The sequence below is a fragment of the Sceloporus occidentalis genome, unplaced genomic scaffold (genome assembly GCF_023333645.1).
Source record: "Sceloporus occidentalis isolate IW3139 unplaced genomic scaffold, rSceOcc1.0.p SCAF_41, whole genome shotgun sequence".
Classification (NCBI taxonomy): Eukaryota; Metazoa; Chordata; class Lepidosauria; order Squamata; family Phrynosomatidae; genus Sceloporus; species Sceloporus occidentalis.
The window spans coordinates 2,970,258-2,982,519 of NW_028317021.1; the positions used below are offsets into that span (position 1 = coordinate 2,970,258).

Consider the following 12,262-nt stretch of genomic DNA (forward strand, 5'->3'; position numbering starts at 1 on the left):
AATCCCTTGGTCCTGTTCATTGTTGGACATCACTTTATTGTCTAGACATCCTGGCTCAATTGCTCCTTTTGAATTTCCTGGGCACCTCCAAATGGACATACAGAGAGAAATGAAAGAGGTGATGGTCTTGTTTTGCTTCTTGAAAATGGGAATTCTTAGAATACTCCTCTAATAGCTACCTTGATGTTAAAAAAAGATCTAGAAGTGCTGTTTCATGTAAGTCTCAAATCATTCCTGAATCCTTCATGAGCGCATAAGAGATCCCCCATGAGGAGGTGAGGAGCGTTCCCACTTTCCCTCCCCCTGCTTTGTTCCTAACCTCCTTAAACTGGAAACTGCCACAATAGGTTTAATTCACTCAAGTGAACAAGGATAGTAGAGTCGGTAGGTTTAGTTTCCCATTGGCCCTGGAAGTTGGCTGGGAAGAGGGGTGGAGGAGGGGGAGGAGGAGGAGGTGGGAGAGCAAGCAGCTTCAGTTTTTTAAATGGGTGATGGAGCAGAAAGATCCAGGATTCCTCTTGGATAGCCAGCCATAACCCATCTCTCGCTCTCTCTGTGCCTCACATCTACAGAGCTATGCAAGCTTTAAAAATACTTTCCAGTTTAGAATCTATAAAGCTCTTTCAAGGGTCTTATCGTTCTTCTTGGCTTTACTTCGTGAATGAAGATTCAGGAAGGACTCATCCATGCTTTCTACAAACGCGTTGATGATGTTGGATGTATCCTTCGAGCCTATGCAATGAATTTTTCTGGTGGAGAGCATTGTGCACAGAACTGGCCTCACCCTTTAAACCAGAGGTTCATCCTCGAGTCGTAGGTTTGATTAGAGTTTCCTTCTCTTAGATGGTTGACCTTACAGGGTTAGATGAGCACCATCTGCCTGGGTTTGGGATTAGAGTTTTCCTTCTCCTAGGATGGTTGCCATAAGGCTAGAGAGCCCATCCTGCCCTTTGGCGCTCTTGGTCAGACCCTTCGGTTGTGACCTGTCTGGCATGGGAGGCCCTACTGGTGGCTCTATTATACCACCGCCAGCATAGCTCACAACTTCATTAGGGTACGCAAGCCTCTCCCCCACACAGTCAGAGAATAGCTGGAGGGGAATAGGAGGCCGGAAGATGACAGTTCAGGAGGGAGGAGCCTCTTCCTTCAGGCTATCCCTGGTGGAGCTGGGTCTCCCTGATCACTCCCTCTCAGGCCGAAAGATGACAGTTATGGAGGGAGGAGTCTCTTCCTTCAGGCTATCACTGATGGAGCTGGGTCTGCCTGATCACTCCCTCTCAGGCCGGAAGATGACAGTTAAGGAGGGAGGAGTCTCTTCTTTCAGGCTAGCCCTGATGGAGCTGGGCCTGCCTGGTCAACTCCTTCGCAGGCCGGAAGATGACAGTTATGGAGGGAGGAGTCTCTTCTTCCAGGCTAGCCGTGGTGGAGCTGGGTCTTATTGTAAGATGTTGCAAAAGAGGGAAAGGGTAAAAGGGTGGACCACAGATGCAGATGAATTCTGTTGGAAAGAAAGGGGGGGGGGGGGAGAGAAGAAGGATGTGGAGAAACTGGAGCATTGTCCAAAGGAGGGTGACTAAAATGGTGAAGGGCCTGGAAACCATGCCCTATGAGGAAAGACTTAGGGAGCTGGGGATGTTTAGCCTGGAGAAGAGAAGATTAAGAGGTGATATGATAGCCCTCTTTAAATATTTGAAGGGATTTCATATTGAAGAGGGAGCAAGCTTGTTTTGTGCTGCTCCAGAGAACAGGACCCAGAACAATGGATGCAAGCTCCAGGAGTAGAGATTCCCTCTCAACATTCAGAGGAACCTCTTCACAGTAAGGGCTGTTCGACAGTGGAACACAATTCCTCAGATATTAGTGGAGTATCCCTCCTTGGAAGTCTTTAAGCAGAGGCTGGATGGCCATCTGTCGGGGATGCTTTAATTGAGATTTCCTGCATGGCAGAAGGGTTGGACTGGATGGACCTTGCTGTCTCTTCCAAATCTGCTATTCTATGATTCCCTCGACCTAGGCATATAAGAGATTTTCATAAGCGCTGATGGAAGAGAGGACATAATTCCCTCTAAAGACATTTTATTTTGGCATGCGGGAAGGGAGAATATCTTAGGGTTCACCTTAAAAGCTTAGGATTTGAGTTTCTGAGCTTGGAAAGTCACTTTTGTGATGATGCACAAAAGAAGCTGTGGGTCAAAGCTTCGTGCAAATAAGTATCCTTGGACTCTAAGGCCAATGACACAAAAGACTGTAGAAAACTAGGTGGAACAACTCAGACGCCTTGGAGGCTCTGGGGACAGATGAGTGCTCATTCCTAAAATGGTATGGAACAAAATATAGCCTCTGATACATAGCAGTATGTGGATTGTAATTGTTGTTAACTGCCATCAAGTTGACTTCAACTTATGGCAACCCTATGGATGAGATACGTTTAAGTTAACATGTCTTGCAGACTCAGGGCCATTGTGCCTTCCCTAACTGACTCTATCCATCTGGAGTGCAGTCTTCTTTTTCCCCTACTTTATCAAGCTTTATTGCAATTGTAGCATGAATGACAGATAGAGCACTGGTGGGCTTTTGCCAAAGATGTCTATGTGATCAAACGCCACCATTCAAGTTTGTTAAAGCAAAGCAGGCTTTACCTAGGGCTGCAGCAATCCCCCGATATTTGGTTGAAAATTTGATATTGGTGTCCAGGTTTTTGAGATACTCAGCTTTGTTAAAAGCTAGTGCCTTGAGGGGAAATAAACTGTCTCTTCAGAATTGCAATGCCACTGGCATTTAGTCATATGAAAGCATTTCTTGCCTGGGTTGTATTTCATATAGCTGCAGGGTTGCATTACAAATACAGGATCCAGCCTGGTATGGGTATGGAAATTTGTGAATCTGTGTTGGTTTTCCCACATAAATTTTGGCTAGGGATGGCTTGAAAAGTTTGTGCTTTTCAGCTTACTTCATTATCTTTAATCTTCAGGAATGCAGCAGTAGTGAACAGGAGGCTACCTATGCTGTGGTATCAGGCCAGATAACCATCCTCTGTGTGGATTCTGAGAAAATAAAATAGAGTAATGCAAATACTGTAAAAACAGGCTTATATAAAATGGAGAAGAGCACTGAATCTTGAAGTCCAAAACCTTTATTCTTTGTCCTGGGGGAAAATGTAAAGAAGAACTTGACAAGGATCTGTATATTTTCATTGAGCTTCACCCCCTGTCTTGGCCTCACAAGGTATCTGTGTTGTGTGTGTGTGATCATTTGTTGAAACAAGAATGGCACAATATGTGCAGATTTGAGAACAGAGCTCCCAGGGGACAGCTTTTGTGTATTTATGAGCCTCTGTGCAACCACTGGGGCTAGAAACTTGATTGCTCTAAAAGGAGCAGAATGCCAGTAGTTTGAAGGTTGCAGCAGAGTTGTCCAATGATACCTGCTTGAATGAGATAGTAGATAAGTAGCACATATGTATGCTGACCCAGCTGCAGAAGGGTTCATAATGCTCTCACAAGGTGCTGGCCTCACTCGGATTGATGTTTCAGCCTTCTCCTGTGGGGCTTTCCCCACACACTGAGTGTAGCTCCTTGTTTTCCTTGAACCACCATATAGTTCCACCACGTGTGTCTCATAATCCAGAAATGGGTGCTGGAGCTGGAGCCTATCAGAACGCCCCCTCTTTTTATAGCTTCAGAGAAAAGAAGCCCAATGAAAAGCCCCCAGAGCTCCCTGAACGGATGTTCTGTCCTTTGGGAGAAGCGGTTTCAGTTTGTAGTGACTTTGTGCATCTCCAAGGTCAATGTGAAGTTAATTTCCACAGAGCTCATAGATACTGGTGAGGATAATGTACCATTCCCTTCTACAGGCTCCTGGCATCCCTTTGAAGAGGGAGCACAACAGAATACTTATCTGGTTTCTCATCTTTTCACTCCCAAAATCTTTGGTGCTCAGCAAAGCTCCTGCATTTTTTACAGATGTTGACCATGGTATCTTTTGCTTATCTGCACTTAGTAGCAAGCTGCTGCATGAACTGCCTTTTGCATTGTGTGACAATTCTTACTGATTAGCTTGTGTATGCAAATGATCTGCTAATGAGATGTGAGAGAGCATGCCAAAATGGTTCCTACCTAGAGCAAGGTTAACTTGCCACTGAACGCTGTTGATTTGTCTTTTCTAAGGAAGCTGTCAGTACCACTGCATCTAGAATTTACTTTCTATCATCATCGATAGCAAGGCATACTGCTAACATAAAAAATTCGCAATTAGAAACACTTATAATGGCTTTTTAAATATTCTTCAGTTTTAAACTGTTTATAATACAAATGCAAACCCTGCTTCTGAGTGCTATTTTTAGTGGAAAGGTGAGATAAAAAAGCAATAAATAATTCTGATCTTTATAAGGTATTCAGGGGCCCATACAGACAGGCCAAAATAAAGCTGCTTCGGGTCACTTTGGAGGTATGCTATTTAAATGATGCATGCGTCCTAAAAGGCCAGAAGCCGCGCCAAAGCCACACTCCAGTCCTAAGGACTGAAGCGCAGCTTTGGCGCATCTTCTGGCCTCTTAAGATGCGTGTGTCATTTAAACAGCATACCTCCAAAGTGACCTGAAGCAGCTTTATTTTGGCCTGTCTGTATGGGCCCCAGATATACATCAGTTTGACTCAGTATGTTTCAGTTGTGATGCTAGTGGCGAGGGATGAGGAGCTAAGCATGGACATTAAAGCCCATTCCTCATTTCATCTATCCCTTTGGCTTCTGAGATTTTCAGCAGTATTTGAGCATATATATTTTTTTGCAGTCACAAGGGCTAGAAACACGACTTACAATAATAATTATCAGCTATTAAGATTCTCAGAAAGTTTAAAAGTGTCTTTTTAGGGGAGGTAGCATCTTTGCTTGGTGTGAGAGTGGAACCACAGAACATGGGGAAATATATTCCACATGTTTTGACTTTTCTACAGTCTGTCTGCTGTGTTCTGTTATTTATCACCTTGATGGGACTTTGTTATCATGATGTGTGACATGTTTGTAATTTCTGTGTTAATAATTATCTTCGCAGTAAGACGGGTCAATTTGTATTTCATTAGTAATTCTAGCAAATATTTTGAGGAACAGATAGTTGTGATGAAGTTAGGTCTTCCTCAAACTAGTGTCCTCCAGATTTGTTGGATTACAACCCCACCATCACCCCCATATTGGGAGAGTAATGGAGTTACAGTATAACGATTCTCATTTAAATACATACTTAACTATGTCAGATTTAAGGCTTTCTATAGACATCACTTGGATACAAAACCTCAAATAGATCTCACTTGTAGACTTAGGGCAGGATAGTGTGGGTGAACCCTGTGGTATCCCACCCACAGTTCTGACCCATTTCTGTCCCCAGGCTGGCACAGCAATAGACTGTGTGCTGCCACACTGTGGAGCCACCACTGCTGTGCGCCCCCTTACCTGCTTGTTCTCCGTTCCCTCTGAAGGTCCCCACTGTGGGCCATAAGAGCAGGAATAGGGTGCCTGGCTTTACCCACATGACCAGGCACCCCCTCCCAATGTCATAGGGGCCTTCAGAAGGAAAGAGGCAGTGGTGGCTGGTACAGGGGTGTGCGCACATGCAGTCTGCCAGCTGTCGCCACAAAGTTTCCAGGACACTCTACCACAAACATACTGGCCTTTTTAGACAGTGTTAAGAGCTTTTTGGGCCGGGGTTGGGCCAGAACCATGGGATCAGTATCTGTCTGGCCGATCCCCACCCAGTGTTATTGGCCTGCACTGTCCGTATAGGATGATGCCAGGACAGGGGGGACATGGGCCTTTGGGCCCATGTGTTCAGACCCATAGACAAGCATAGCTGTTAAGACTTATGCCTTTTTCTCACTTTGTCCCCAAGTGCCATATCACAGCAAGCCTTAGTCAGTCCTGAAATTCTTCTTGGATGACTAGATGAGGTGTCAATGCCAGGCTGGCCTCAGATCTAGCCATGCCCCTATTCAGTGAACTCAAAGTGCAGCTTACTCAAAGCAAGCCAAGTTATTTTGGCACCTTACTTTGGCACATGAAGTAACAAATTCCAAGAGCAGCCTCCCTCTCTGGCAGTCAGAATAAACAGATCACACAACTAACAATTTACTGCTTTTTCCCAACATCCTAAATCTGCTGCCTGAGGTGGCTGCTTCCCTGGGCCAGTCCTATCCCAGGGCTAGCAGACTTTTCAGAAGGAGCATTTGCAAACTGGGCAGAGTTAACTCAGATCTGCCTGTGCGATTCAAAGCAAAAGACACCATATGTGAATAAAAAAAAGTATAGAAATAATTGATCTGCCACAGAGAGGGGGAAAAAAAAAGAAAGCGAACAAAACGCGAGACTAATATCGTCTTAAAAATACATTATTGTTTGCATAGCGAAATTACTTTCCTGAAAAGTATGAACATCTCTTGTCAGACACAAGTTTAAACAAAAAAGTTACCCAACGTGTTAAATCTAAATTCGGTTCAAGGTGGTGTGCATATTTGAGGGGGCGGTGGGAGGAAATGGTGTAATGCTGAAGGTGCCAAAAAAAGGTATGAAAAATTGTATTCTAAATATGGGGGGGGGGATTGTTTTGGGGCACAAGTGTTATGTAGCGGAATAATTAACCTATTTTTTTAACTCCTGACCTTTGACCTGTGCCCTCCCCACCCTTTACCTAAAACCCTTGTCATTTCTCCGTATCAGTTAACAGGCAAGACAGTTTGAGCCCAGTCATGGATGACTATGATATCAGGTCTGCTGCCAGCATTTTGGCATCCGTTAAAGAGCAAGAGGCTCGTTTTGAGCGGCTCACCCGGGCCCTTGAAGAAGAGCGGCGCAATGTCTCCCTGCAACTCGAACGCGCCAATCAGCCCTCGGACCGAGTGAGCATGTGCAACATTGGCAGCGGCCAGCCCCTGGCAACTGCCTGGCAGCAACTGGTCCTGCAGGTAAACAGCCTGCGCCCTGTACTTGTTACTCTACATTGCACATCATCCCTCTAAGTGTGTGTGTTTGTGTGTATGTGTGTGTAGAGTTGCAGATGTTTATGAGCACTGAAAAAGAGTTGATCACAATATTTCACCCTCCCTTCAAAGATCTCAGGGAAACAGCCATGGTGTTTTTCCTCATTTATCACACTGCCATCTTCAGTCCTGACCTCCACACAGAGGACTATCAGAGCATGGAAAAGTTGTTGTTTTGGACTACAACTCACCTAATTCCCAGCCAGCATGGGCATGATGATACCAGACTTGGTGTATGTCGGGCTGGGGGACGTTAGAGGCAAGAACTTGGAAATGCTGGTGATTTGATCCTATTTTTTTTGGGGGGGGGGGGTGGATTTGGGACATAATGTTGAATGTGGATATTTTAATGTGTTGTGAGCCGCTTTGTCTCGTCACAGAAAAGCGGGATAAAATAAGTTTTATTTATTTATTATTTATTTAATTTAGGCCCATCTGCATGCAAAATGTGTTCTCTGCCATTTAGTTATAGCTCTTTGCCAGCTGGGATGGTTTTCTGTTTGTAGAGCTTTTAGGTATCCAGATATCCAGTCACACAGCTGAAGTCTAAAGTGATATGGTCCCTCCTACCCTCTCATTCTGCTGTGTCCAGGGCAGTGGATCTCTTCATTTGGTCCTCCAGATGTTTCAAGCATCATCACCCAGAAGCCCCAGTGAGTATAGCAAATGGTCCTTCTGGGTGTTGAAGTCCAAAACACCTGGAAAACCAAAAGATCGAGAAGCACTGGAGTCCTTACTCAACTTTTCCTGTCTCCTAAGATGCAATCATGCATTATCCACACATACAGAAGCCTGATGTTATAGACTTAATGGATAGAAGTTTGGATTTTTTAAAATTAATTTCTGTTTCTCGGGATTCTGAAACCTGAGCAGTAGCATATTCTGTGGATATGCCATGTAAAAATCACATCACCTAGTATAGCAGTCCTGGATATAGCTGAATGTAGTGTGTCCCCCAACTGTCATGATGGCCCTGAATGAGTGACTTAGCTTTCATAGTATCAGTCGAGTGGTGGATCTTACATTTCTGGTCTGCCCAGATAGACATCTGATGGCAAGGAAAAGTAGAGAATTAGATACTAGGCATGGCGAAGTGGTTTTCCAAGTTGTTGAAAAAGAAGTGAAAGATGGCAAAGGATTCCCCGAAGGTGCATTTTTGTATGAGGAGATGGAATCAGGAGGTGAAATGCATTAGCCATAGTCTATCTAGAAAGAAAAAATGACCAACTCAGTTCAAGGTAAGTGGACCTGATGAGAGCTAAGGTACCATACTAAAGAGCTTGTAGTGGCATAGATAAAATGGAAGTGAGTTCACTGAGACTGTAGAATACTTGTCTTAATATCTGTCTTTTTCTTGTCTATCATTACCAGTAGCTTGAATATTAAACTGATGCCATCTGTCACCTGAGTTTATGGAGCATGTTTGTTGCACAGCAGTCATTTCTGATGGTGGTCTATTACTGTTTTTATTCATGTTCAGTTTATTATGGAAATTTCATTGGGTTAGTTGTTTCTATCAGATGCCATCCTATACCTTATGATGGGAAGCCGTGTCTGATGCCTGGTTTTCGGCCTGTTTTTGTACACTACTGTTTCTCTCTCTGTATGGAATATTTACCATGTATTTTGCTTGCATTTGAAAAATGGCACAAGTGTTCTGAGTTATGTTGAAACCAACTGCGGAAATAGTATTGGGCGGTGTCTGCCATGGCTTACTTATCTGTGTTACTTGTATATTACTTTCTGGAAAGAACGCAACCTGCCCCAGTCTTGAAATTTATGTGTGAACCTCCTCTCAGTGTACCTTCATTGGGGAAGATATGCTACCTGACAACAAAAGAGAGAGCCTTCTCTGTAGAGATGCAGAATATCTACTAGTGCTGACTTTATAATGTTTTCAGAGAGAGGTTGATTTTTTTAAAACATTTGCTTAGTTGAATATAAGTTGAATTATGTTGGTCACTAAGGCCTGTTACAGACTGCCAAAATAAAGCTGCTTCGGGTCTCTTTGGAGGTATGCTATTTAAATGATGCCTGGGTCCTAAGAGTCCGGAGGTCGCGCCAAAGCCACACTCCATTCCTAAGCACTGGAGGGCAGCTTTGGTGCAGCTTCCGGATTCTTTGGATGCATGCATCATGTAAACAGCATACCTCCAAAGAGACCCGAAGCAGCTTTATTTTGGCAGTCTGTAACAGGCCTTGGTTCGTTTTCCTGTCTCTCAGTATATTATTATTTTCTGTGTGGCTTATTTTGGTTATACTCTTTGTATCCACAAGCAAGGATGGTCTACAAATATTTTTCATGAACAGTTAGTAACATGATGTTGATTCCAGTGCAGAGGAGGGGTAGATGATCGATTCTGCTGATATCTTTAGTGCCTTGTTGTGTTTCACAGTTGAATGTACAAGAATACATGGCTGGATATGACTTTTGACAACCCTAAGGCGAAACTATCACAGTGTTTTGTTTTGTTTTTTTGCAAGATTTATTCAGAGGGGTTTTTGCCTTCCTTTGAAGCTGAAAGAGAGTGACCTAGCCAGGGCTATCCAATAGGTTTCCAATGGCCGAGTGGGGATTTGAACCATGTTCTCCTGAGTTGTAGTCCAGTGCTCAAAGCACTACACCACGCTGGCTCACAAAATACAATAAAATGAAATAAGAATAAATAAATAAAAGATCTAGTCTCATCCTCTAGAACAGTAGGGAGCAAAGCTTGGGAACATATTTTTCAGGAGTCACGTATAGGACGGTGTTGTGTTTTTACTCTATTGATAGACAATACAGTGGGCCCTTGTTATACGCTGGGTTTGGTTCCAAGATCCCTGTGGATAACAAAATCCGTGGATGCTCAAGTCCTGTTAAATATAATGACATAGCAAAATGGTGTCCCTTTTAAAAAATGGAAAATCAAGGTTTAATATTTGAAATTTATCCTTTTTTGGAATATTTTCAAACTGTGGATGCTTGAATCCGTGTATTAAAAAAGCCATGTATAAGAAGGGCTGACTGTACTGGGCTCCTGATGTTCCAATGGAATTATGTTTGATGTGACCAAAATTTTGCCTGTGGTTTTACCTCTTAAGGATTTTTTTCTCCCTTCAAAAGCTGTATGTGAGGGATACCCTTCTCAGTCTTTGAGATAATAGGATGAAATCAACACGGGCATCTATGAGGGCACTCAAATGCTGTGGCAACATAAACTTACTGTTCTTGACCCACTGGCCAGACTAGCCTTCCTTAATCTAGTTTTTCTCTTTGGGTGACTGCATTGGGAGCTGAGGACATTTTTGATTCCCCTGCTATACACAATGTTTTTTTTAGGGGGTGACGCTTTTGTTTTTTTCAGAGAACTGAGTGATTTGGGGAAAACAGTGGAGCAATTTGGGCTCCTTTTTGATGATTTCTGACCCCGCAACAGCTTGGAAAAATTGGGAAGTTGCACATTGTATCCAATAAGAAAGGTGTGTGGATTGCAGAGCTTGGTTTCTTGTTTGTTTGCTTCCTATGGTAACCGTTATTTCTTTTCCATCTTTGCTGGACTGGTGATACCTAAGTGACAGATCATACTGGAAACCTTTTTGTTGATTTGTTTGTTTCATGCTTGCTGTGTAACAAAGTAAACACATCCATATGATGGTTTTGTGGAGCCGTTTACAGGACTGAGAGGATGGTGTGAAAGACGTTTTAAGAGATTGGAACTCAGAAGTATTGCCTAACTGGGTAACAACAAACAATGGAATGTTCCAGGGAAATTAGAGAAGCTATTCATGATAACTGAGTCCAGTCATACAACAGTCAGACATTTTACAGAACTTTTTTGGGGGGTGGGATTCAGTGTTATTAGGGTACAAGGCTTCTATGTTCTCAATCATGGACTACATCTGTACTGCAGCAAGAATGCAGTTTGACACTGCTTTAACTACCATGGCTCCATCCTATGGAATCCTGGGATGTGTTGTTTGTTGTGGCACCAGAGCTCTCTGGCAGAGAAAGGTAAGTATTGCACAAAACCACAGATCCCAGAATTCCATAGCCTTGGGCCATGGCAGTTAGAGTGGTGTCACACTGCATTATTTCTGCAGTGCAGATGCAGCCTTATAGTTATGAATGGTGGGGACAGGGTTAGCTTTTCTTCTCCTTGCCATCCTCTTGTGAAGAGAAGCAGAAGCGGAAAATTGCCATAGCTGGGATGGGAAAATATCAATGCAACAGTAAGGACAAGAACGCAAGTGTGGACCGAAATCCATTGCATCCTGGTTTTTAGATATCAATGGACCAAAAGGGAAACAGTGCTGTATCCAAGCTCTTTGTTTCTACATGTTTTAGTAGGGCTCTTCCTTTCCTTGGGATGTGTGGTGCTTAGATTTATGCCTCTAGTGAGCTGGATTACAGTACTATGGCTTATGGGGTTTGCCTTTCAGGCTGTATGAGGCCAAACATATACAGAGTCAGACCCTTGGTCTATCTAGCTCAGTAATGTGGCCCTCCAGGTGTTCTGGACTTCATCTCCCAGAAGCCTCAGCCACTTTGGCCAATAGTCTGGGATTCTGGGAGCTGAAGTCCAAAACACCTGGGGGGGCCAGCATTTTGACATCACTGATCTAGCTCAGTGCTGACTGTGAAGTCGAAGGCTTTCATGGCCGGCATTTATAGTTTTTGGTGGGTTTTTCGGGCGATGTGGCCGTGTTCTAGAAGAGTTTCTTCCTGACGTTTCGCTAGAATCTGTGGCTGGAATCTTCAGAGAACACTCTTCTAGAACATGGCCACATAGCCCCAAAAAACCACCAAAAACTAGCAATGCTGACTCAGATATTTGCTGAGCAGAGGCTGAGGAACCTGGGACTCCGAGGATGAATCTGGCCCTCTGCTCTGAGATGGCTATACCTCCTGCCCCAAGATAGGGCTCTACCTTTCCCTGGGATGTGTGATGCTTAGAGTTATGTCTCTGAGTTGGATTACAGTAGTATGGCTTACGGAGTTTGCCTTTAAAAAATAATTAATGAACGAAAACTAAACTAAAGGTGCCCCCGTGTTGTTTTACGGCCAGGTGAATCTTTTTAAAGCAGTAGCCTATTAAAGTAAACCCTAGAGGGTGCAGAGGACATTTTGGGGTGTTTTTATAATCCCAACGGATTTTTTTTTAGGTGGGGCACAGTAGGGAATGTTGGCTTTCTGTGGACGGATGAGATTTGTGAGTGTGCAGCTCCTGGATCTCAGTGGTACCCACCCCAGTCTT

The 12,262-nt window shown here is 43.7% G+C and overlaps 1 protein-coding gene across 9 annotated transcripts in view; it reads left to right on the forward strand.

The window, feature by feature from the left end:
* Positions 1 to 12,262, forward strand: part of ARVCF (ARVCF delta catenin family member) — a 602,431-nt gene that overhangs the window by 266,497 nt on the left and 323,672 nt on the right. For all 9 annotated transcript variants that reach the window (XM_089490084.1, XM_089490092.1, XM_089490085.1 and 6 more), the window contains exon 5: positions 6,706 to 6,950. In XM_089490084.1, coding sequence (XP_089346210.1) covers positions 6,735 to 6,950 — 216 coding nt within the window. In that variant the 5' untranslated portion in view covers positions 6,706 to 6,734. The remainder of the gene's footprint in view (positions 1 to 6,705; positions 6,951 to 12,262) is intronic.